Source organism: Tinamus guttatus, unplaced genomic scaffold (genome assembly GCF_059628265.1).
Source record: "Tinamus guttatus ecotype Peru unplaced genomic scaffold, ASM5962826v1 Tinamus_guttatus_pri_ptg000744l, whole genome shotgun sequence".
Lineage (NCBI taxonomy): Eukaryota > Metazoa > Chordata > Aves > Tinamiformes > Tinamidae > Tinamus > Tinamus guttatus.
In genome coordinates, this window is record NW_028289278.1 from 112,489 (window position 1) to 135,818 (window position 23,330).

Genomic DNA, 23,330 nt, shown 5'->3' on the forward strand with positions numbered 1-23,330 from the left:
GGGCCGGGGGTGTCACGGAGCTCCGCGCTCTGCAGCGGGTGGGACGGGGGCCTTGCACAGCTCCGCGCTGCGGCGGGGCGGGCAGGGGGCATCGCGGAGCTCCGCGGCGGGCCGGGCCGGGGGCGTCGCGGAGCTCCGCGCTCCGCTCCGGGGCGGGCAGGGGGCGTCGCGGAGCTCCGCGCTCCGGAGCGGGCTGGGGGCCTCGCGCAGCTCCGCGCTCCGCGGCGGCCGCACGGCGGTCCCGGCCCTGGGCGTCGCCGTTAACGAGCCCTGCGCTGGGGAGGGGTGATCGCCCCCTTGACTAGTCCTGCCCTTACGGGTCCCCCTAACTAGTCCTGCCTGGGCAGTCACTGCTACCACTAACTACCCCCTCCTGGGGCCGGCGGCTGATGGGCACCACTAACTAGTCCTGCCCGGAGACTGACCAGCCCTAACTAGCCAGCTGCCTAGTCCCGGGGCCAGCGCCGCCCCGGCTCCCGTTCCCGTTCCCAGGAAGGCGGCACACGCGGGCGCTTCCCCATTTAATAGCCGGGGGGGGACACGGGGGCGGCCATCGGCCGGGCGTCAGGCCTGCCCCGTGCGCAGGATCTGCAGCAGCACCGCGTGCACCGCCTCGTCCATGAAGCCCTGCCAAAAAGAGAGAAAAATATACGGATATATATGTGTGTGTATGGATAAAAACCCTTCTTTTTGCAGTATTTTGGCCCAAATCCGGGCTTTGCGCGCCAGTTCCTACCTGGGCCGCCTGGAGCAGGTGGGTCCGGTAGACGGCGACGACGTCGCGGTGGGTTTTGTGCTGCACCTGGCGCGGAAGGAGGTGGGAAGTGGAGCCGGAGCGATGCCGGAGCAGGGGACACCGGAGCGATGGGGGGGACACCGGAGCGATGGGGGGGACACCGGAGTGATGCCGGAGCGGGGGACACAGGAGCGATGCCGGAGGGAGGGACACGGGAGCGATGCCGGAGCGGGAGCGCCGGGCACCCACCTGCAGGCGCAGGCGCAGCCGGGCGCGCTCGCTCCGCAGCGCCAGCACCTCCACCGAGAGCTGCTCCGTCTGCGCCAGGAGCCTCTGGATCTGCCGGAAAAATCAGGAGCTGGTGGGAGGGAAAACGGGACCGGATTCCCCCTCGCTTCCAGCACCCGGCCCCGCGTTGTCCCAGCCCTCCCAGTGGGCTGGGAAACAGGCGCTTTGGGATCCGTGTGTGCAAGGGATGTTGTCCCCTATCCTGGTCATTTCCAAAGATGGAGTTGGTTTTCCAAAGAGAGGCCAAGGATGGGCAGGGAATGTGGATGGGAAAGGGATGAGGGTGGAAGGGGGTGAGGCTGGGAAGGGGGTGGTGTTGGGAAGGGAACGATGATGGGAATGGAAGGGATGGTGATGAGGATGGGGATGGAAAGAGGATGATGATCGGAAGGGACCAGTGATGGGAAGGGGAAGATGATGGAAAGGGGATGGTGATGACGGGAAGGTGACAGAGATAGGAAGGAGGTGGTGATGGGAAGGGGAAGGTGATGGGAAGGGGATGGGGATAGGAAGGAGGCGGCAGTGGGAAGGGGATAGGGATAGAGGATGCAGGCAGTAGTGGGAAGGGGAAGGTGATGGGAAGGGGATGGGAATACGAAGGAGGCGGCAGTGGGAAGGGGAAGATGATGGGAAGGGGTTGGAGATGGGGATAGGACAAAGGTGGTGGTGGGAAGGGGAAGGGGATGAGGGTAGGAAGGAGATGGCGGTGGGAAGGGGAAGATGATGGGAAGGGGATGGGGATAGGAAGGGGATGGGGATAGGAAGGAGATGGTGGTGGGAAGGAGATGGTGGTGGGAAGGGGATGGTGGTGGGAAGGAGATGGTGGTGGGAAGGGGATGGTGGTGGGAAGGGGATGGGGATAGGAAGGAGATGGCGGTGGGAAGGGGAAGATGATGGGAAGGGGATGGGGATAGGAAGGAGATGGTGGTGGGAAGGGGAAGATGTTGGGAAGGGGATGGGGATGGGGACGGGACTCAGGCGCTCACCGTGCCCTCGTGGTCCCGGCAGGCCCCGCTGAGCTCCCGCACGCGCCGCTCCAGCGCCCGCAGCTCCTGCTCCCACCGCGCAGCCTCGGGCTCCGGTGGCTCCGGAAGCTCCCGGCCGGCCGCGGCCCCCGGCCCCATCCTCCTCCTCCTCCTCCTCCTCCTCGCCGTCCAGCTGCGCCAGGAGCCGCAGGGCCTCGCGCTGGCTCCTCAGCAGCCCGTCCAGCTTGCGGAGCAGCTCGTGGCTCGCGGAGCCGCCGGCCGCATCCCGCCGTGCCGGCGCCTCCGCGGCGGCCGTGTCGGCGTCCCGCTCCCGCAGCCCGCGCAGCTCCCGGCCCAGCCGCTCGCGCTCCCGGCCCAGCCGGGCCAGCTGGGCCAGCAGCTTCCCGGTGCTCTCCCGAGCTCCTGCACCGCCTGCCCGCGGCTCCGCGCTCCGCACGGATTCACCTGCTCCGGCGCGGCCGGGACGCTGCCGGGGGGCTCCTGCTGCTCTCCCAGGGCTCCCAGTGGGTTTTCCAGGTGGTTGCAGAGCTCCGGCTTGCCCTGATGATGCTCCTCTTCCTCCTCCTTTTCTTCTTCCCCCTTCTCCTCCTCCTTCTCCACTTCCTCCTCCTTCTTCACCTCTTCTTCCTCCTTCTCCTCCTCCTCCTTGTCCTTCTTCTCCTCTCCTTCCTCCTTCTTCTCCTCTTCCTCCTCTTCCTTCTCCTTCACCTCTTCTTCCTCCTTTTCCTCTTCCTCCTCGTCCTCCTCCTTCTCCTCTCCTTCCTCCTCCTCCTTCTCCTCCTTCTCCTCTCCTTCCTCCTCCTCCTTCTCCTCTCCTTCCTCCTCCTCCTTCTCTTTCTCCTCTTCCTCCTCCTTCTTCTCTTTCTCCTCTTCCTCCTCCTCCTCCTTCTTCACCTCTTCTTCTTCCTCCCCATCCTCATCCCCATCCCCGTCCCCGCACAGCAGCCTCCGGATCTCGGCGCTGGGGCCCCTCCGCGCGCGGTGCCGGGCGTCGCGTCCCCAGCGGTCGCGGGCCGTCGCGGCCGCCCCGTGGCCCAGCAGCGCCCGGGCGGCCTCGGCGCTGCCGCTCTCGCAGGCCACCATCAGCGCCGTCCTGGGGACACGGGGACGCGCTGGCACGCGGCCACCCCTTCGCCCTGCCCGGCGGTGACGCCGGGGCCTCTTTGCAAGGTGCAATGGCTCGAGGGACGCGGGGCCACCCCCGAGGACGCCGGTCACCTCATGTCCCCATCGGTGACCTCGGGGTCGGCCCCTCTGCGCAGCAGCAGGGCGCAGATGGCAGCGTGGTCGCCCCTCGCGGCCATCATCAGGGGCGTCTGTCCCTTCTGGGAGGGACAGGGGACGCTCAGCCCCGTGTCACCCCCTGCCCCGCGCGGTCCCCTCGCTGTCCCCCTCTCACCCCGTCGGCCGCGTCCAGCCGGGCCCGGTGGTCGCAGAGGAGCAGGACGCTGGACGCGCAGCCCGACGAGGCTGCGGGGGACGGGGGTCACCGCGGGCCCCGGTGTCACCCTGTCCCCCCCGCGCCGCCGCTCACCGGCCAAGTGCAGGGGGGTCCGGCCCTGCCGGTCCTCGAGGCTCTCGCTGGCTCCGTACTGTGGGGGGAGCGCACGGAGAAGGGCCCCGGCGTCCTGCCCCCCCTGCTCGAGCCCCTTCTCCTGGGGCTGCCCTGGCGCCGGGTCCGGCTCTGCCTGCGTCGCTGTCCCCACGGGCCCAGCCCCGTCCTCCTCCGTGTTCCCATCCCACCCTTGTCCCCATGCCCTTCCCTGTCTGCCTCCCTTTCCCCATCTATCCGCATCTCTGTCCCCATCTCCATCCACATCCCCGTCCACATCCTCTTCCATGTCCCCATCCCATTCCCATCCCTGTCCCCCCCCATGCCCTTCCACATCCCCATCCCATCCCTGTCCCCATGCCCTTCCATGTCCCCATCCCTGTCCCCATCCTTGTCCCTGTCCCCATGCCCTTCCACGTCCCCATCCCATCCCTGTCCGCATGCCCTTCCATATTCCCATCCCATCCCCATCACATCCCCATCCCTGCCTCTGTCCCTATGCCCTTCCATGTCCCCATCCCAGTCCGTGTGCCCTTCCATGTGCTCATCCCATTCCCATCCCTGTCCCCATCTCTATCCCCATCCCATCATTGTTCCTGTCCCCATGCCCTTCCACATGCCCTTCCCATCCCTGTCCCCATGTCCCATCTCCATCCCTGTCCCCATGCCCTTCCATGTCCCCATCCCATCCCTGTCCCCATGCCCTTCCATGTCCCCATCCTGCGCCTATTCCCGTGCCCCCCGGTTGGGACACCCACCTGCAGCAGGACCTTGACGCACTGGGGCTGGCAGGCGATGGTGGCCAAGTGCAGAGCGGTGCTGCCTGTCCCCAGGGGCAGCATCACCGGGCCGGCCCGGGGCAGCCGCGGCCACCGGGCCCCCCGCGCCCGCCCCTCGTACCGTCCTCGTCCCTCTCGTCCACGGGGACCCCGCGCGCCAGCAGCAGCGTCAGACAGGCCGTGAGCCCCTTGGAGGCGGCCACGTGAAACCTGGGGGGACAGCGGCCGGCACAGGGGGGTGACAGCGGCTGCCACCCGTCCCCACTGGCACCCCGGCCCCGTCCCGGTCCCGCCGGAGCGGGCGCTCACGTACGCGGAGCGGCCGGCGCCGTTGAGCTTGGCGGGCCGGGCGGCCCTGCGCGCGGCCAGCGCGGCCACGCGCGCCACGTCCCCCCGCTCCACGGCGGCCAGGAGCTGCTGGTCCCGCTTGGTCCAGCTCTGCACCTGCGGGGACACCCGCGGGGTCCCAGCGCTGCGGAGACGGCGGCACCCGTCCGCTCCGGGCACCCGGGGGGACAACGGGGACACCCCTCATGGCATGGGGACACCCCTATGGCACAGGGAGCCCCCATGGCACGGGGACACTCTCATGACATGGGGACACCTCCTATGGCACAGGGACTTTCTATGGCATGGGGACCCCCCCATGGCACAGTGACATCCCATGACATGGGGACACCTTCTATGGCACAGGGACCCTCTACAGCACGGGGACCCCCCCCATGGCATGGGGACACCCTCATGATATGGAGACACCCCCCCATGGCATGGGGACATCCCATGACATAGGGGCACCTCCTATGGCACAGGAATATCCCATGATATGGAGACACTCCCTAAGGCGCAGGGACCCCCCTATGGCACAGAGACCCCCCATGGCATGGGGACAAGCCTATGGCACAGGGACACCCCATGATATGGAGACACCCCCTAAGGCGCGGGGACCCCCCCATGGCATGGGGACACTCTCATGATATGGAGACATCCCCCATGGTGTGGGGACATCCCATGACATGGGGACACTCCTATGGCACAGGGACCCCCCATGACGTGGGGACATCCCATGACATGGGGACACCTCCTATGGCACAGGGACACCCCATGATATGGAGACACCCCCTATGGCGCAGGGACCCCCCTATGGCACAGGGACACCACCATGGCACGGGGACCCCCCCTACGGCATGGGGACACCCCTATGGCGCGGGGACCCGTGGCGGCTCAGGGCATTCCCGGAGATGGGAGCAAGTCCGGATCAGCCCCCGGCACAGCCGGGAAAGCGGCAGGGGAGGAAGCCGGAGCGTGTCCCCGACCCGGCTGCTCCATGGGGCCTGGGACGCAGCATCCCGGTGCCAGGGGGGCTTGTCCCAGCACCGGAGCGACCTGCGGTCCCATGGGGGCCAGGGCCGGGGTCCTGGCGGGGGACTCACCGCAGGCGCCGTGCGGGAGCACGAGAACATCCTCCTCATGCCGGCGGCTCCGGCGCGGGGCCCGCGGCGCCCGTGCGGGTGGCGCTGGGTGCTCGGCGCCGCCCCGCGCTCCGCGGCCACCAAGTCCCGACTTGTCCCGGCCGGGGAAGGAGCCGCCTGCGCCGCGGGCAGCGCCGCGGAGCGCCCGGCAGCGCCTGCCCCCGCGGCCTCGGCCCCCGCGAGCCTCCCCTCCGCCGGCTCCGGCCTCCTCCCGGCCCCCCTTCCCGCCGGCCGCGGGAGCTCCGGTTCATCCGTGCGGCTTCCCGGGAATGGAGCCGCTCAGCTCATGCCAGAAGCGCCGATGGGGAACCGCCGGGGCTGCTCCCAGGGCGCGTGGTCGAGATCCGACCTGCTCAATGCATGGCCGAGACCTGACCCACTCAGCGCATGGTTGAGACCCGACCCGCTCAGTGCATGGCTGAGACCTGACCCGCTCAGTGCACGGTCGAGACCTGACCCGCTCAGTGCATGGCTGAGACCAGACCTGCTCAGTGCACGGTCGAGACCTGACCCACTCAGTGCATGGTTGAGAACTGACCCGCTCAGTGCACAGCCAAGACCCGACCTGCTCAGTGCACGGCTGAGACCGGACCCGCTCGGTACACGGCTGAGACCGGACCCGCTCGGTGCATGGTTGAGACCCAACCTGCTCAGTGCATGGTTGAGACCTGACCCACTCAGTGCATAGATGACACCCAACCCACTCAGCGCACAGCCAAGACCTGACCTGCTCAGTGCACATGGTTGGGACCCAACCCGCTCTGTGCATGGCCGAGATCCAACCACTCAGTGCATGGTTGAGACCTGACTCGCTCAGTGCACAGCTGAGCCCCGACCTGCTCAGTGGATGGCTGAGACCCGACCTGTTCGGTGCACAGCCAAGACCCAACCCACTCAGTGCATGGCTGAGACCGGACCCGCTCAGTGCATGGTTGAGACCTGACCTGCTCAGTGCACGGCCGAGACCTGACCCGCTCAGTGCATGGCCGAGATCCAACCACTCAGTGCATGGTTGAGACCTGACCCGCTCAGTGCATGGATGACACCCAAACCACTCAGTGCACAGCTGAGTCCCAACCTGCTCGGTGCGCGGCCGAGCCCCAGGCACGCACGCACACAGCTCGGGTCCAAACTCATCCATTTAATTATTTGCCTCTGGCTTTTGTGACTTTTTTTAGCTCTGCTCTTTCCTTTTGTACAGTTAAACCGGGGCCGCGGCCGCCCCCTCCAAGCGGCGCCCGCGGGCAGCGAACGTCCCCGCCGGGACCGTCCTGCCCTCCGGCCAGGGGTCCCGTGGGGGACACGCGGTGTCACGGGGGAAGCGCTGGCCGTGGGGATGTCCCCACCCCCCTTGGGGACAACGGGGGGACAGGACCGGGCCGCTGCCCCCTCCGATGCCTCCTCCCGCTCCACCGAGACTAAATAAATAAATTAACCCGAGCGGAGGGGGGCATCGGCCCCAAAACGCTGCGTCCCCCCCGTCCTGCCATGGCGAGCGCGGGGGGACGGGGACATCCCGATGTGCCCGTGCGGGAACATCCCGCGGGAATAGCGGCTCCAGCCCCGCTGCCCCCCGCCCTCCCCACACCCCGCGTCCGGCTCCGGCTCCTCCGGGGGGATCGAGCCGGTCCCTAAGTGTCCGGGGCGCCGCCGTCTCCCTCCTTCAGCTCCTGGCTGCTCTCCACCTCCTCGGGAATGTCTTGCATCCGCAGGAAATCTGCAGGGAAGCGGCAGCGCCCTCAGCCGCCCGGCGCGCTCAGGGAGGGGGCCCAGGCGTCCGGGCCACCCCCAATCCGCATCCCTCCCACCCATAAACACCCCAGGATGGGGTGGCAAGAAGGACCCACCTCGGGGGCTGGCGGGAGGCGAGTGCCGGCCGGGCAACCCCTCGTCCTCGAGCAGCGCGTCGAGCGCGTCGCCGCCGTCCCGCAGGCGCTCGGGCTCGCCCCGGTAGTCGAGGGGCTCGCGGGGGCCGGTGCCGAAGGCGGGATGGAAGGAGAGCCCCGCGGCGCCGCCGGGGCCCAGCTGCGGGACGAGCAAGCGGCGCTGAGACCCGACGCGCTCGTGATACACGCGGGGCTCGCGGTGCCGCCGCGCGGGGCCCGCTCGGCTACCTGGGGCGGCGTGAAGCTCAGGTAGAGCGCGTCGCCCGCGGGCAGGCTGCGCCGGCGCGGGTCCGTGGCGGCGGCGGCGCCGCGCCGGGCGCCCGCCTGCCGCAGGTGCCGCCGCGCGTCGTCCAGCTCGCGCTCCAGGCGCGCGCGCTCCTGCTCGCTGTCGCGCAGGCGCGCGTCGAGCGTGGCCGCCTCCTGCGCCCGCTCCTGCAGCAGCTGCCGGCAGCGCGCCAGCTCCTCCTGCAGCAGCTCGTGCTGCCGCCGCAGCAGCGCCAGCTCCGCGCTCGGCTTCTCGCCCGCGCGCGCCGGGGTCGCCGCCGCCGCCGGCTCGGCCGCGCGCGCCTGCTTCTCGCGCCGCTCGGGGCCCTCCTGCAGCTGCAGCTCCAGCAGCGTGTCCTGCTGGCTCACCACCGCCTGCGGGACACGGCGGCACGGGGACGCGTCGGTGCCGCGTGGGGACACGGTGCTGCCGCGTGGGGATGCAGCATCACGGCACGGGGACACAGCCGTGCCACGTGGGGACACGGCGGTGCCGCGTGGGGACGCAGCATCACGGCGTGGGGACACGGTGCTGCCGCGTGGGGATGCAGCATCACGGCGTGGGGACACGGTGGTGCCACGTGGGGACGCAGTGGTGCCGCGTGGGGACGCAGCATCACGGCGTGGGGACACGGTGCTGCCGCATGGGGAGGCGTCATCACGGCGTGGGGACACGGTGCTGCCGTGTGGGGACACGATGGTGCCGTGTGGGGGCGCAGCATCACGGCGTGGGGACACGGTGCTGCCGCGTGGGGAGGCGTCATCACGGTGTGGGGACACGGCAGTGCCATGTGGGGATGGGTCATCACGGCGTGGGGACACGGTGGTGCCGCGTGGGGACGCAGTGGTGCCGCGTGGGGACGCAGCATCACGGCACGGGGACACAGCCGTGCCACGTGGGGACACGGCGGTGCCACGTGGGGCGCAGCATCACGGCACGGGGACACGGTGGTGCCACGTGGGGATGCAGTGGTGCCGCGTGGGGATGCAGCATCACGGCGTGGGGACACGGTGCTGCCGCGTGGGGACACGGTGGTGCCGCGTGGGGAGGCGTCATCACGGTGTGGGGACATGGCAGTGCCATGTGGGGATGGGTCATCACGGCGTGGGGACACGGTGGTGCCGCGTGGGGACATGGTGGTGCCGCGTGGGGACGCAGCATCACGGCATGGGGACATGGCCGTGCCATGTGGGGATGCAGCATCGCGGCGTGGGGACACGGTGCTGCTGCGTGGGGACACGGCGGTGCCGCGTGGGGACATGTCACCATGGCGTGTCCCTCCCGTGCCCGACGCGGCGCCCACCTGCAGGCCGTGCAGCAGCGTGTAGAGGTTCATGAGCCGCTGCATCACCTCCTGCAGGGAGGAAGAGGAGGGTGAGCCCCCAAAAGGGGCAAAACGCGGCAGCGCCGCGGCCACCCCCGGTTCCGTCCCCGCTCACCTCCTGCGGGACCCTCTGCAGGAGCTGGTTGCCGTTGCCGTCCTGCAAGAGCGCGCGGGTGTCACCCCGAGGACACGGTGCCGGGGACCCCCGTCGCCGCGCGGCTCCCGCCCCGGCCGCACTCACCCGCTGCCCCGCGTCCGAGTCGCCGCGGCAGAACTCCGGGGCGCCGTTGAAGGCGTCGCCGTCTGCAGGGAGAGCGCCGGGATGAGCGGCAGCCGCTGCCGCCAGGTCCCCGGGGCGCTGTCCCCGCGCTGTCCCCCACCCCCTGCTCTTACTGCTGGCGCCGGGGCTGCCGCAGCCTTCGGCCTCATGGTTGTTGTCGCGGTCGCGCCCGGCGCCCGCGAGCAGCTCCTTGAGGCTCTCCACTGCGGGGACAGCGCGCGCTGAGCGGCGGGGCCGCGCGGCCGCCGCCGCCGTCCCCCCGCGGCGTCCCCGGTACCTTCGCGGATGGCGTCGTGCATGAGGCGCTCGCCCCGCGGGCCCTCGGCCGAGTCGGAGCGGAAGAGCGTGCGGGGGGCCAGGGCGGGCGAGGGCTCCTCGGCGCCGCTCGCCAGCGCGCGCATGTCGGCGAACAGCCTCACCTTCTCCTCCAGCAGCTCCTCGATCTCGCGGTCGTGCTGCAGGATGCGGTCTGGGGGCGGCAGCGCGGCTCAGCGCGGGGACCGCGGCGCACGGGGACGCGCCGGGGACCGCGGCGCCCCCGGACCCACCTTTCAGCTTGCGCAGGGAGGCCTCGATCTCCGTCTCGATCAGCGGGAAGTCTTGGCGGCTGGGGCAGCTGCAGGGGACGGGGTCACGGTGGGGACGTGTCCCCCCACCCCAGCACTGGACACCCCCATCCCGGCATATCCAGGGTGCAGCCCATAAGGATTTGGGTGCAGTGGAACCATCGGCCTTGTGCCAGCTCCAGTGCGCACCCGGGTGCCCTGCAGAGCCCGAGCTCGCCGTGCAAAGCCCACATGCAGCGTGCAAAGCCAGTACTCAGCGTGCAAAGCTAACACGCGGCGTGCAAAGCTAACACGCGGCGTGCAAAGCCCACACGCGGCGTGCAAAACTAATACTCAGCATGCAAAGCCCATATGCAGCGTGCAAAGCCCACATGCAGCGTGCAAAGCCAGTACTCAGCGTGCAAAGCTCCCACTTGCCGTGCAAGCTACATATTCACTGGGCAAAGCCTGCGCTCACCATGCAAAACTTGTATTTGCCATGCAAAACCTTGGCTCACCATGCAAACCCCACCCTCGCCATGCAAACCTCACAAACACGGTGCAAACCCCACAGTCACCGTGCAAACCCCACGCTCGCCATGCAAACCCCACGCTCACCGTGCAAACCCCACGCTCACCGTGCAAACCCCACGCTCGCTGCACAAACCCCACGCTCGCCGCACAAACCCCACGCTCGCCGTGCAAACCCCACGCTCGCCGTGCAAACCCCACAGTCACTGTGCAAACCCCACAGTCACCGTGCAAACCCCACGCTCGCCATGCAAACCTCACAATCACCATGCAAACCTCACGCTCGCCGTGCAAACCCCACAGTCACCGTGCAAACCCCACAGTCACCGTGCAAACCCCACGCTCGCCGTGCAAACCCCACGCTCACCGTGCAAACCCCACGCTCACCGTGCAAACCCCACGCTCGCCGTGCAAGCCTGGCACTCACCGTGCAAACCCCACAATCACCATGCAGATCCCACAATCACCATGCAGATCCCACAATCACCGTGCAAACCCCACAATCACCGTGCAGATCCCACAATCACCATGCAAACCCCACAATCACCGTGCAAACCCCACGCTCGCCGTGCAAACCCCATAATCACCGTGCAAACTTGGCACTCGCCGTGCAAACCGCGCGCCCGCGCACCGCGGCACTCACAGGCTGACCGTCTGCTGGATGACCTTCATCCAGTTGTTGCGGTCGTCGCGGGACGCCGCGTGCACCTCGTACATCTCGGGCGGCGCGGCGCTGATGAGGAACATGCCCTTCTCCTGGTTGGCGATGTCGCGCACGATGAGGTTTTGCAGGGAGATCACGGCCGGCTTGTCCTGCGGCAGAGGGGCGCCGGGGGCTGAGCGGGAGCCCGGGTGACGCGGGAGCACCCGGCTGCGCCGCGGGAGCGCCCGGCCGCGCCGCGGCTCACCAGCATGGGGAAGGTGTATTTCTGGTCCTTCTCTTGCAGGAAGATGAGGACGTCGGTCATCAGCAGCACGAGGACGTCTGGGAGGAAGAGCGGGACCGTGGTGGGGCCATTCCTGGGCAGCCTCTGGGTGCCCCTGTGTGCTCTGGATCCTGGCACCCCCATTCCCTGGCATCTCCTGGTAGGCTGGTCTTCCAGGATGCCCATTCCCTGACATTCTGGTCCTCCAGGATCCCCATCTCCTGGCACCCTGGTCCTTCAGGATCCCCATGCCCTGGCATCTCCTGGTAGGCCTGGTAGGCTGGTCTTACAGGATCTCCATTCCCTGGCATCTCCTGGTAGGCTGGTCTTCCAGGATGCCCATTCCCTGGCATTCTGGTCCTCCAGGATCCCCATCTCCTGGTACCCTAGTCCTCCAGGATCCCCATTCCCTGGCATCTCCTGGTAGGCTGGTCTTACAGGATCCCCACTCCCCGGCATCCTGGTCCTCCAGGATCCCCATCTCCTGGCACCCTGGTCCTTCAGGATCCCCATGCCCTGGAATCTCCTATTAGGCTGGTCTTACAGGATCCCCATTCCCTGGCATCCTGGTCCCCCAGGATCCCCATCTCCTGGCACCCTGGTCCTCCAGGATCCCCATGCCCTGGCATCCTGGTCTTCCAGGATCCCCATTCCCTGGCACCTCCTGGTAGGCTGGTCTTCCAGGATCCCCATCTCCTGGCACCCTAGTCCTCCAGGATCCCCATTCCCTGGCACCCTGGTCCTCCAGGATCCCCATTCCCTGGCATCCTCGTCCTCCAGGATCCCTATTCCCTGGCATCCTCGTCCTCCAGGATCCCTATTCCCTGGCACCCTAGCCCCTGTATCCCGTCACCCCATCCCCTACCAATGCCATCTCCCAGCACCCTCACCCTCCAGCACCCCGACCCCCGGGCACCCAACCTCCAAACACCCCCTCTCCCGGCACCGCGGTCCCACGGGACACCCCCCCCCTGCCCCCCCGTCCCCCCTGGCAGCTCCCGGTCCCCGCGTCCCCGACCTTTGAAGCGCCCGGCCGCCGTCTTCCAGAGCATGCAGCCGCTGTGCACCAGCTTGCGCCGCAGCAGCTCGTCCTTGCCGAAGACGCCGGTGCGGCTCTCCCAGAGCAGCGGCACCTTGGCGCGCCCGTCCACGCGCCCGTACACCTCCTGCAGCCGCGCGCTCATCTCGAACGTGTGCACCTCCTCGTTGATGGCCGAGATGAGCTCCCGCACGAGCCGCAGCGCCCGCGACAGGTCCGCGTAGTCGGCCTCGTTGTCTGCGGCGGCAGCGGGGACGCGCGCTCAGCCCCCCGCGCCGCGGCCGGCCCCGGCCCCGCGCCGCCCGCGTCCCCGGCACCTTTGGAGTTCTTGAGGACGCGCTCGATGAGCACCGGGTACTTGGTGATCCTCTGCGTGACGAGCAGGATGCACTCGGGCACGCCGTGCCGGCGCAGCAGCGGGGACCGCGTCATCCTCTGCGGGAGAGCGCGCGGATGAGGCGTCCCGGCCGGAGCCCTCCCCGCTTGCCGCCCGCCCGCGCCGCGCGCTCACCCGGATGAACTGCTGGAAGCGCTTGTCCCGGGCCAGCAGCTCCTTGTAGAGCTTCACGGCCTTGTTGTGGCGGCTGCAGAACTCGGAATAGGCCTTCTTGAGCTGCTCCGCGCCGGCGCCCGAGAACTGCGGAGCAACGCGGGTCAGCACGGAGCGCCGCCGGCCCCGCCGCCCCGTCCGCCGCGCCGGCCCACCTGGTTGACGAGGATGTCGCCGAGGCGGTTGATGACGAAGTTCTTGTTGCTGTCCTGCGCCAGGGACTCCTTGCGGCGCTCCAGGAGCTGGGCCAGGAAGCGCTCGTGGATCTGGCCCAGCTCGTCGACGCAGGGGAAGATGCTCTGCACGGTGGCGGGCTCCAGCTGCAGCTCCTCCAGCATCCCCTTGCGGAACATGTTGGCCATGATCTTGAGCGTGCGCACGTGGTGGATCTCCGTCTGGATGAGCTCTGCCGAGGGAGCACAGCGCGTCGGGCGGCCCCCGCCTCGGCCCGGACCCGCAGCCCTTGTCCCGGGCCTGTGTGTCCCCATCTCTGCGTCCCCACCTCTGCATCCCCATCTCTGCACCTCCAACTTGTCCCTATGCCCCTGCATCCCTAACCTGTCCCCATGTCCCCTGTCCCCATGTCCCCCATCTCTGCATCTCCAACTTGTCCCTATGCCCCTGCATCCCTAACCTGTCCCCATGTCCCCTGTCCCCATGTCCTCCATCTCTGCATCCCACCTCTACCTCCCTAACATGTCCCCTGTCCTATTCCTGCATCCCCGTCTCTGCATCCTGGTCCCTGCATCTCTAACCTGTCCCTATCCCTGTATCCTCTGCCCCCCATCCCTGCATCCTCACCCTTGAATCCCTAACCTGTCCCTCTGCCCCTGCATCCAGCTCTGCATCCTGACCCCTGCATCCCTAACCTGTCCCCATGTCCCCTGTCCCCATGTCCCCCATCACTGCATCCCCACCTCTACCTCCCTAACATGTCCCCTGTCCTATTCCTGCATCCCCATCCTGGTTCCTGCACCTCTAACCTGGCCCTATCCCTGTATCCTCTGCTCTGCTCCTGTGTCCCCCATCCCTGCATCCTCACCCTAGAATCCCTAACCTGTCCCTCTGCCCCTGCATCCATCTCTGCATCCTGGCCCCTGCATCCCTAACCTGTCCCCATGTCCCCTGCCCTGTCCCTATGTACCCACCTCCGCATCCTCATCCCTGTGCCTCCCGACTTCGCCCCGCATCCATCCCTGCATCCTCATCCTCACACCTCCGCGCTGCCCCTGCATCCCAGCTCGTCCCGCGGCCCTTTCCCGCATCCCCGCACCGTAGATGACGTCCTGCCGCTTCATGACGTCCATCTTGTGCTGCTGCAGGTAGTTGTTGTCCACGGCCAGGCTCCACGAGTCGGCCTCGAAGTCCTTCTCGTCCGTCTCGAAGTCGCTCATCAGCTGGTTGAGGATGACGTCGGGGCCTGGGAGGAAGAGCGGCGTGAGGGGCCGCGGCCATGGCTCCCACGGCCACGTGGTCCCCGCGGCCGCCGTCCTACCCTCGTCGATGAGCGACTCCACGGAGAGCGTGCGGTTGCGCACGTTGAGCGAGTCCGTGGACTGCGACAGGATGCGCCGGATGCCCAGCGGGGACTCATCGTTGAAGGTCCTGTGGGAGCGAGCGAGCGAGCGAGGTGGCGCCGGGCCCAGGCGTCCGGGGCCCGGGCGTCCCCGGCGGCGCCTACCCCGCGATGTTGGTGGTGGAGACGCTCTTGGAGAGCGACAGCGACGGGCGGCCGCGGCGCGAGCCCAGCAGCGTCTGGCGGAAGCTCTCGGACGGGTAGATGGCCGAGTTGGGGCGCTCCCGGATGGCGGCTGGGGACAGCGGGGCGGTTCAGCTCCCCCCGGCCGCGCCGGGATGCTCCGGAGCGCCGGGATGCGCCGGGATGCTCCGCAGGGCGCCGATGCCCCCCGAGCCCGGGTGCAATGGGGACCGCGGGGTCCCCGCGTGTCCCCGTGCATGCCGGGATGCTCCGGAGCGCCGGGATGCGCCGGGATGCTCCGCAGGGCGCCGATGCCCCCCGAGCCCGGGTGCAATGGGGACCGCGGGGTCCCCGCGTGTCCCCGTGCCCACCCGGCGGCCCCGCACCGGGACGCGTCCCCGGTGCCACCCCCGGTGGGGACGGTCCCCGCCGCCCGCCCGCGCCGCCGGCCCCCGCTCACTCTTGTTGCGCAGCGACACCGACTGCAGCGCCGAGTTGTTCTTGAGCAGCGCGGCCTTCTGCTGCTGCAAGGGGGAGCAGGCAGAGGCGTCACGGCCGAGGCCGGGCAGCTCGTGACACGGGTGCCCGGCGCCGCCGCTCACCTTCTGCTTCACCTTGGTGCAGTTGGGCAGCGTGTCCTTGCAGCGGTTGTGGATGGTGACGTTGCAGGCTGAAAAAAGGGGGGGGCGCGGGGTGACGGGGCGCCGGCGCGGGGACACCGCGAGCCCCTCGTTCCGATGGGAACAGGCGTAAAGGGACAGCGAGACCCCCCGCTCCGAAAGCCATCGGTGCCCAGCTGCTGGCAGGACACCCGGAGCAGCCGGAGCAGCCGGGAGCAGCTGCTCCGGGTGCCAAGCCAAGAGGTCCCCTGTGTCCCCCACCGCCGGGTGCCTGGAGGTGCGTGGGGACACGCACGGGAACACACATAGGGACACGCATAGGGACACGCGTGGGGGCCTGTGTGGGCACCGTGGGGGTGGCCGCGCTGCCGAGACCTTTGCAAACACCGACCGCCTCCGCCGGCCCCTGGCCGGAGCATCCCGCGGAGCCGTCGGGATGCGCCCGGCCGGAGTATCCCCACCGCAGCAATGGGGCTCCGGATGGGACCGCGGGCAGCGTCCCCTCCGCACGTGGAGCCGGCGGCACCGCTGGCCCATCCAGCGCGCCGGGAGGAGGCTCCCGGCGCTCTGCCGCCCTTCCCGATGCCGGGAATGCCACGGGAAGCCCCGCGAGCCCCAGTGGCCGCCGCAGCGGCTACTCACTGGGGCAGATGAGAGCCTCCTTGGCCGTGATGCTCTTGTTGCAGGCGAAGCACATGGTCATGCCCGACACGGTGATGGTGGTGAAGAGGTGCCCGTTGGTGTAGCGCGCGTCCTTCTCCTTGCCCTCCTTCATCTTCTCCTTCTCCTTGCCCTGCGGCAGGGCCGGGGGGCGCGTGAGCGGGCCCCGGCGTCCGGGGCCCGCCCCGGGGGCTCCCCGCTCCGCGCTCATGCCCGGGAATTTTTCCCTTTGGGAATGGGGGGGGACCCCTGCGAGCAGCACCGCGAGCAGCAGGGAAAAGCGCGGGCGGAATGGGGTGGGGGAGCGGGAATAAAAAAAAAAACACCCGGATCACTCAACTCTCCCGTACTTCCCTGCATCCCATAACCATGACAACGGCGCGGCTGCGGAGAACCCCCCCGCCGCCATGGGGATGCGCATGGCAGGGGGGGACAGCGCCGTGCTGGAGCCCCCCCCAAGGCGCTAGGGTACGAGAGGGGCCCTGGCATCCGGCAAACGGCAGGAAAAACCCAGGAATACCGCGGAGCGGGGGTGCTCCCCCCTGGATTGGGGTGCAGGGGTGCTGGGGGGAGCCCCGCTCGCTCCCGGCGCTGCCACCGGTTTCTCCTGTGTTTTGTCCCAAAAGAAAAAGGGGAAGCGACCGGCGACTTCCGCGCGGGTCCCCGTGTTGCTCCGGGGCGGCTCTTCCCGCTGCCGAGCGCGCGGCCGGGATGCGGGAGCCGGCACAGAGCCGGCTTTGTCCACCCGGAGCAGCTGCCACCTGGCACCCGCCGAGCCGGCCCCATCCCGCTGCCTTCCCCGGCGGATTTTGCCCGAGGAGCAATAGGGAGCTTCCCAGTTTGCCCTGTATAAAATGAATTAAAGGGAGAAAAACCAGGATGGGAAAAGGCCCCGCAGCCCCCCGCGCTCACCCGCTCTGGGCACCCCGGCTCCCGCTCCTCGGGCAGCGGGATGCAGGAGCAGCAGCACATCCCGGCGCTCCCGGCGGCCGCTCGCTCTGTGCCACGATTGTTCCCGGCCTCGCATTGTGTCTTGTTTGGGTTGTTTTATTGTTTTTTTTAGCTTTTATTTATTTTTTTTTTTTTTTTTTTTTTTGCTTTCGGGCCCTTCTTTGAAGGGAGGCGGCGCGGGCCGGGAGGAAAGGGCCGGAGTTCCTGCATCCCAGCACGGAGCGCAGGAAACAAAACAGGCGGCAGAGACAAAGGAGGGAGGCGATTCCCCTTCCTGCCGCCAGCCCGCTGGGAAGCGCACTCGGATCCCCAGGAACGCGGAGCCGACCCATGTGCAAAAAAACCCCACGCGATCCGCGGAAAAGGCCGGTGGGAAGAGCCGGGGGGACCCGGCAGGGGACGGGGATGGCGTTCGGAGCGGCTACAACGTGAATTAAAGCCGCCTTTGTGCCAGGTGGCACCGGGGACACAGCGGTGCTTGTTGCCACCGGCTGGTGCCGGATGCGGAGCCGGCGGCACCAGGAGCGGCCCCAGCAGCAGGTCCAAACACCCCCTGCCTCCACCACAGATAAACACCCGGAGGCGGGAGAAAACACGGGGAAAACACGGAGAAAACACGGGGAAAACACGTTTCCACCAGCTTCAGGAAAGGGACCCCATTTTCAGCTTGCACCCACCTCGTGTGCGCAAAGCGAGCGGGAAAACCTGCAGGAAACGGGTGTCTCAACCCAAAACCTGCCTTCAACCGTCCCCAGCACCCAGTGGCAGGCGGGGAGCGGAAAGTTGGGCTCAAAATAGCAATTTCTGGGTGTTTTTTTTTCAGGCGCCGCCGTCGCGCTCGGCACGCCGCCCACCGCGGGCACATTTCTGCTGGCACAGCCCGCTCCGAGGACCAAGATAGCTCCTTCCTTTTCCTGCGGAGAACGTCCCCGACGGAGCCGGTGACTCAACGCGGCCGGGGGCGGCGACAAGGCAGCACCGGGGGCTCTGCCCCCGCCACGGCACCCGCTGCACTCGAAAGCGGAACAGGGCTCCGAAATATTTCCCCGCTCCCCGGCACGTGGCATGGGACGGAGCGCAACTGAAATCCCGGCTCGCTCCGAGGAAGCGGCTGGGGTTCATGGAAAACTACCTGGGATTCATGGATAACTGCTCCATGCGTGCCCCCTCCCCGCGGCACCGGCAGCCACTGGGCTGCTCGTCACCTGCCGCCGGCGCCTGCCACCGGGAAGGTTTTCCCGCTGGGAATGATGCTGAAAACTGACACCCCCCCCGTGCTCCCCCCTGCTCCGGGGGCCCAAATTTGCCCGGGCAGCGACAGCTGGAGGCAGCGGCCCCGCGAGCCGCTCCGAGCCGCAGCCGGAGGGAACGTGGCGGCTCTCCAGGCGCCTGGGATCCGTCACCCCTCCCAGCCGCCCAGCTGGAGGCCGGGGCGGGGAGCGGGGGGGGGACAGCGGATCCCGGCCCCTGCGGCCACCAGGGTGGGGCGAAAAACGGCCGAAACTCGTGGGTTTTTTTTTTTTTTTTTTTTTTTTTGCAGAGAAACCGCCATTTCCCCCCGCCGCGCGGCAGCTCCCCGGCCGGCCGGGAACCGCCGGGGCGGCCGTGCCAGGTCCGGGGGGGGGGACCCTTCTACACCCACCCCCCCCAAACCCCAACCCGTCAAGGCTGAGCCCCCTCCCCAGGGCGCCCTGCTCAGACCTGGGCAACTCGGTGCATGCCAGGGCAACCCCCCCGCCCCGACCCCGCGCCACGTGAACGGGGCGGCCACCGCGAAGCCCCCCCTTTGAGTGACCCCCCCAGCGCGCGCGGGGCACAAGGGGGGCACACGGAGGCACAAGGGGGGGGTCACCGGGGGGAGCAGAGCCCGGGCACCCGCTGCCACGTCCAGGGGCCCCGTCCCGGCGCACGGGGCCGGTGGCGGGAGCACAAAGCCCTGCAATGGCGGCGGGGGGGGGCACCGGTTGTCCCCCCCCCCCCCGACCTCTCCTTCCCCTGCTCCTTCACCCCGACCCGCCCGGGGGCCGCCCCGGCGCCCTGCCCCGGTCCCCCGCGCGCCGGCCCGGGCCACGCGTGGCCGGAAACGCGGCCGGGCCCCCCCGGCCTCAGTTTCCCCAGCGCCCCCCAGCCCTTCGTGTCCCCCCCCCCCCGCCCAGGGCTTTGTCTGCGCTCCGAGCGCCGCGAACAATAACCGGGGGCTCCCGCCTGGCCCGGGCCAAGACGGGGCAGCAAATCCGCCCCCCGCCAAAGGAAAGGGCGGGAGGGGAGGGGGGGGACTTTATTTATTTTCCCTTTTTTCCCGTTTTCTACTAATGCCGCCCCAAAACGGCCCCAAGTTCGACGTAAACAAGGAGAACGATTGAGGAAGTTGCAGATCCGCTCGGGCGGGAGAAGTTCCCCCCTCGCGCTGCTGCTGCCGGCCCGGCCGGGGGGTGTTTTTTTTTTTGGGGGGGGGGGTCCCGGGGGGGTGTTTTTTGGGGGGGGTCCCGGGGGCTCCCGCTTTGTCGCGCGCCGCACAATGGGGCGCGGGCCGCGCCGCTCGGGCGGCTTTTGTGAGCGGAAAGCGGCGCGCGGTGGGGGGTGCTTTTTTTATTCCCTCTTCACGTGGACGAGGCTAAATTCCCAATTCCCCCCCAAATATCGCGACCGAGGTGAAAATCTGCCCTTTCTCCATCCCCGCCCGCAGCGCCCGCACTCACCCCCGGCTCCGACTCGGCTCCCCCCGAAACTTTTCCAGCCTGGGCGGGGAGGGACCGGTGCAGCCCCCCCCGCCAGAGGCGCCGGTAACAAAGCGGGGAAGGAGGCGGGGGGAGGATGCAGGGGGCGGTTCAGGCCAGAGCGACCCCCCTCAGGGCAGAGCCGGGTTGTGATGGGGGGGATAATTCACACACACACACCCCAATTCGAGGGGGGAAACGCAACCCCCCAGCGGGGAGCAGAGCGGGGATTTGGGGAGGTTGCACTCCCGCATCCCGTGCAAACAAGGCAGGGATTTGGGGGGGTTCCATCCCGTGCAAACAAGGCAGGGATTTGAGGGGGGGACACGCAGACAGCTGGAAAAGGGGAAGGGGGGATGTAAGCGGAGCAGCGGAGGGGGAGGCGGCACCGAGGAGGGGGCAAAGCGGCCCTGGGGCGGGGGACAAGGGACACCCACCTTGGAGGCGCCCTCCTTGGCCCGCTCGCTCCTCGCCCGCGCCAGCGACTCGATGCGGGACATGGTGCGCGGAGCCGCCGCCGCTGCCGCCCCGTCCCGGCCCCGCCGTCGCCGCCGGCTCCTCCCTCGGGGCGGGTCGCGCCGCCGGCCCCGGCCTCGTGCGGCCCCGGGGCCCTTTGTTAGCGCGGGGGCCCGAGCCCGAGCGGGCGGAACCGGTGGGGGAAGCCCCGGGTCCCGCTTTACCGGGAGCCGCTGCCCCCGGCAAGAGCCCTCGGAGCCCCTGCGGATTTGGCCCGGCCACACGGGAACCGGCAGCCAGAGCCACTCAGGGACAGATCCGCTCAGGAAGAGCCTCCTAGAGCCACCCCGAGGGCCCTCCCGTCCGCCTGTCCCTCCTTCCCCATCCCGTGCCTCAGTTTCCCTTCCCTGGAAGACAAGCAGCGGGTTGAGGACAGGCTCCCGCGTGGAGGCCGGGATGGCGGCGGCGGACCGGGATCCCTCCCCATCGCATCCTTGGAAAGCGGTTCACAAACAGCTCCCTGTCCCGCCGCATCCCGGGGTTCCCCGGGCGGGAAGCGGCCTCCGGGCGCCGCGGCGTGGGCGCCGCTGCGGTGCCGGTTTATCTAAGCGCGCGAAGGCGCTGCCCTTGGGCGCGAGCCGCCCGCGCGGGGCCGCCGGTCCTGCCAGCTCCCGCCTGCGCTTCCCGCGAAGGGCCGGAGGGCGGGAAGGGGGAGAGACGTTCCCTGGGAATGGGATAGAGCCAGCAAGCGCAGCAGCCGGAAAACGCAGCCACTCCGAGGCAGCCCAGGCCAGACGTTCCTGAAGGCAGCAAAAGTAGCCACTTTTCCAAGCCACGACCTCGGAAAGGAGCTGCTTTCCCTGAAAATGCTTTGGAAAACAGCCAGTGGGTTCGCTCTGAAGGTGAAGGAGATCCCCACGGATGCCAAAAGTCCCAGGAAAGGGCATAGATCCTACAGATCTCATAGGCGTGCGCTGTAAGAGCGCCCATGCGAGCAGCTCCTTGCTTATGGGTTAATGAGTAACTGCAGGAAAACCACCGGCACTGGAGGAAAATAACGCGGCCCGAGCAGGCGCCGGCAGCCAGGGGACGCGGCCTGCGCGACGGGTCAGGCAAATGTTTGCGTTGGAGCGAGCGCGCGGGGCCGGAGCGCGCGGGACGAGCTCCGCTTCCCCCGGCCGGGCAAACAGGGGGTCCCGCTCCGGCGCGCACAGAGCCGGGATTGTTCCCTGCCCCATCATCCCGCCCGAGCCCGACTCGGCTCCGCCGTCCCGGGTAACAATCCGGCCCTTGTTCGGGGCAGCTCCGCGCTCCGTCGTTCCCACCGGGAAAGGAGGAGCCGCCGGCGCGGGCTCCAGGGGGCCGGAGCCGCCGGATGCGCCGCTCGGCCCCCCTCGTTCCCAGCGCGCCTGATGCAATCCCGCGTGCCGCCCGCCCTATCCGGCCGGCAGCGCTCCGGCCCCAACTTCCCGGCAGGGACCCAGCGTCCATCCCCAGCAAATGAAGTCGCCTGCGGCCCCGCGGCCCAATTTTTGCCTTGCCAGGGAAAATAAATAAATAAATGACTAAATAATTAAATAAATAATCAGTGCTCGGAAAAACGCCGGCAGCAGCACCGGGAGAGCTGGGAGGGTTTTCCAGGCCTGGCCGCTGCCTGCAGCTGGCTGCTAATCCCGGTGCGGATTACACCGGGTGCGGATTACGGACACGGTTTTGGGGGGCCGCTGTGGCCCCCGTGCCGTTTTGGGGACCCGGTGGCTGCAAAACCCTCTCCCGTGTCGGCTTCCCCTCCTGCCGTCGCTCCCGGTCGCTCCAATGGGATCGGCACCGGCAGAGCCGGGAGCACCGGGAGGATGGGGGGGACCCGGCGCCGGCTGCAGGGGCAGCCTAAGAGGGGTTTAACCCAGCAGCCTAATCCTGGCTGATCGGCAGCGGGATGGGCCCTGGCACGGGGTCCTTGGAGCTTTCCAGGGAAAAACCTCTCCCTGGCATCTCCGCCGCGAAACTAGACCCCCAAAAAGGGGGATTCAGCCCCGGCTCTGCCCATGTTGGCAGGGGGGGAAACTGAGGCATGGGGCACACACGGGTTTCGGTCAAGAGCGGCGGCAGGAAAATGGGACGGGGGGATGGATCCCTGCGGGAAGGCGCTCCGGCGAGCTCCGGGCGCGCTGCGGACCAGGGACAGGAAGAGCGTCGCTTCCGTGGGCGCCGCGCACGCCGGCCCATCTCCATCCCGCGGCCTCGCAGGGAACGGCCTCCCGGAGCATCCCTGTCCCCACCGCCTCTTCCCTAAGAATCCTGCCCCTGGCGCGTTCAACTTTTCCCTCCTTGGAGTGCCCAGGTTGGAAAGGGAAGGGGCGGGAAGAGCAAAAGCAAAGCAGGGTGGCGGTTTGGGAACAAGCGGGGCGCAAAGCGCTCCGGAGAGCGAGCGCCGCGGATCCCGCCCGCCTCCGGCCGCTCCTACCTTGGACTTGCCGGTCATCCTGCGGATGAAGCTCAGGGTCCGGTGCAGGGGGGTCTCGTCCCGGCGCGGGCTCCCCGGCTCCGCCGCGGCCGCCAGCTGCCCGCAGCTCCCGGCGCCGAAGCTGCGGGAGACGACGGATCAGCCCCGGAGCGGGGAGGAGCGCGGCCCCCCCGGCAGCTGGGCCGCGCACAGAGCCCTTTCTGTTCGCCCTTTCCCAGCCCGGATGCCTCCGGCTGGAGTCGGGAATACAGAGGGCCCCCTCCCTTCTTCCCGGCTGACCTCCCTCCCGGTGCCGGCACCCTGTGATCCCCGCGCTAACGAGCCGGGCTCGTTGCCCTAATGAGGATGGGAATGGGCTGTGACAGGCGACGCGAGTGAAGTGTGTCGGGCCTCAGCCCACGCACAGAGAGACCTAGAGCGGCCCCGGCTTAACCCCCCTGCTCGCCACCCGGACGCCTGGGCCCCTGGAGAGGGCTGCTTCCCGAGGGGAAACTGAGGAATGAGCAGGTGGACAGAGGGGCTGGGGGGCCCCCACTTACCCGTTGGACAAGCTGAGCCGGGAGGCAAAGAGGGAAAACTCTGCACAAGAGACACGGAGCAAGTCAGG

The 23,330-nt window shown here is 68.7% G+C and overlaps 2 protein-coding genes across 5 annotated transcripts; both read right to left on the minus strand.

Annotated features, from left to right (window-relative positions):
• Positions 1-564: 564 nt before the first annotated feature.
• Positions 565-5,810, minus strand: ANKRD35 (ankyrin repeat domain 35). The gene is made up of 13 exons (XM_088537345.1): positions 5,772-5,810; positions 4,655-4,785; positions 4,463-4,551; positions 4,321-4,385; positions 3,545-3,602; positions 3,410-3,480; positions 3,229-3,335; positions 2,949-3,103; positions 2,189-2,454; positions 2,011-2,076; positions 986-1,075; positions 737-802; positions 565-627 (listed from the first exon to the last, which is right to left on the minus strand). Exons 1-13 carry the CDS (start codon positions 5,808-5,810, stop codon positions 565-567), a joined length of 1,266 nt encoding a protein of 421 aa, XP_088393471.1.
• A 1,581-nt stretch (positions 5,811-7,391) lies between these two features.
• On the minus strand, positions 7,392-22,832 carry ARHGEF2 (Rho/Rac guanine nucleotide exchange factor 2). 4 transcript variants are annotated; one of them, XM_088537341.1, is made up of 22 exons: positions 22,724-22,832; positions 16,118-16,268; positions 15,458-15,525; positions 15,316-15,379; positions 14,838-14,967; positions 14,652-14,761; positions 14,430-14,576; positions 13,312-13,562; positions 13,118-13,243; positions 12,924-13,041; positions 12,586-12,843; positions 11,550-11,626; positions 11,285-11,454; positions 10,114-10,181; positions 9,843-10,034; positions 9,679-9,768; positions 9,527-9,588; positions 9,401-9,442; positions 9,265-9,315; positions 7,925-8,335; positions 7,658-7,835; positions 7,392-7,527 (listed from the first exon to the last, which is right to left on the minus strand). In XM_088537341.1, the coding sequence occupies exons 1-22, from the start codon at positions 22,739-22,741 to the stop codon at positions 7,442-7,444; spliced, it is 2,868 nt and encodes a 955-aa protein (XP_088393467.1). In that variant the 5' UTR covers positions 22,742-22,832; the 3' UTR covers positions 7,392-7,441. The 4 variants fall into 4 exon arrangements, with proteins under 4 accessions (XP_088393467.1, XP_088393465.1, XP_088393464.1 ...); XM_088537339.1 differs by lacking the exon at positions 22,724-22,832 and adding an exon at positions 20,241-20,359; XM_088537338.1 differs by lacking the exon at positions 22,724-22,832 and having other exon boundaries at positions 15,316-15,376; positions 16,118-16,374.
• Between the last annotated feature and the right edge of the window lie 498 nt (positions 22,833-23,330).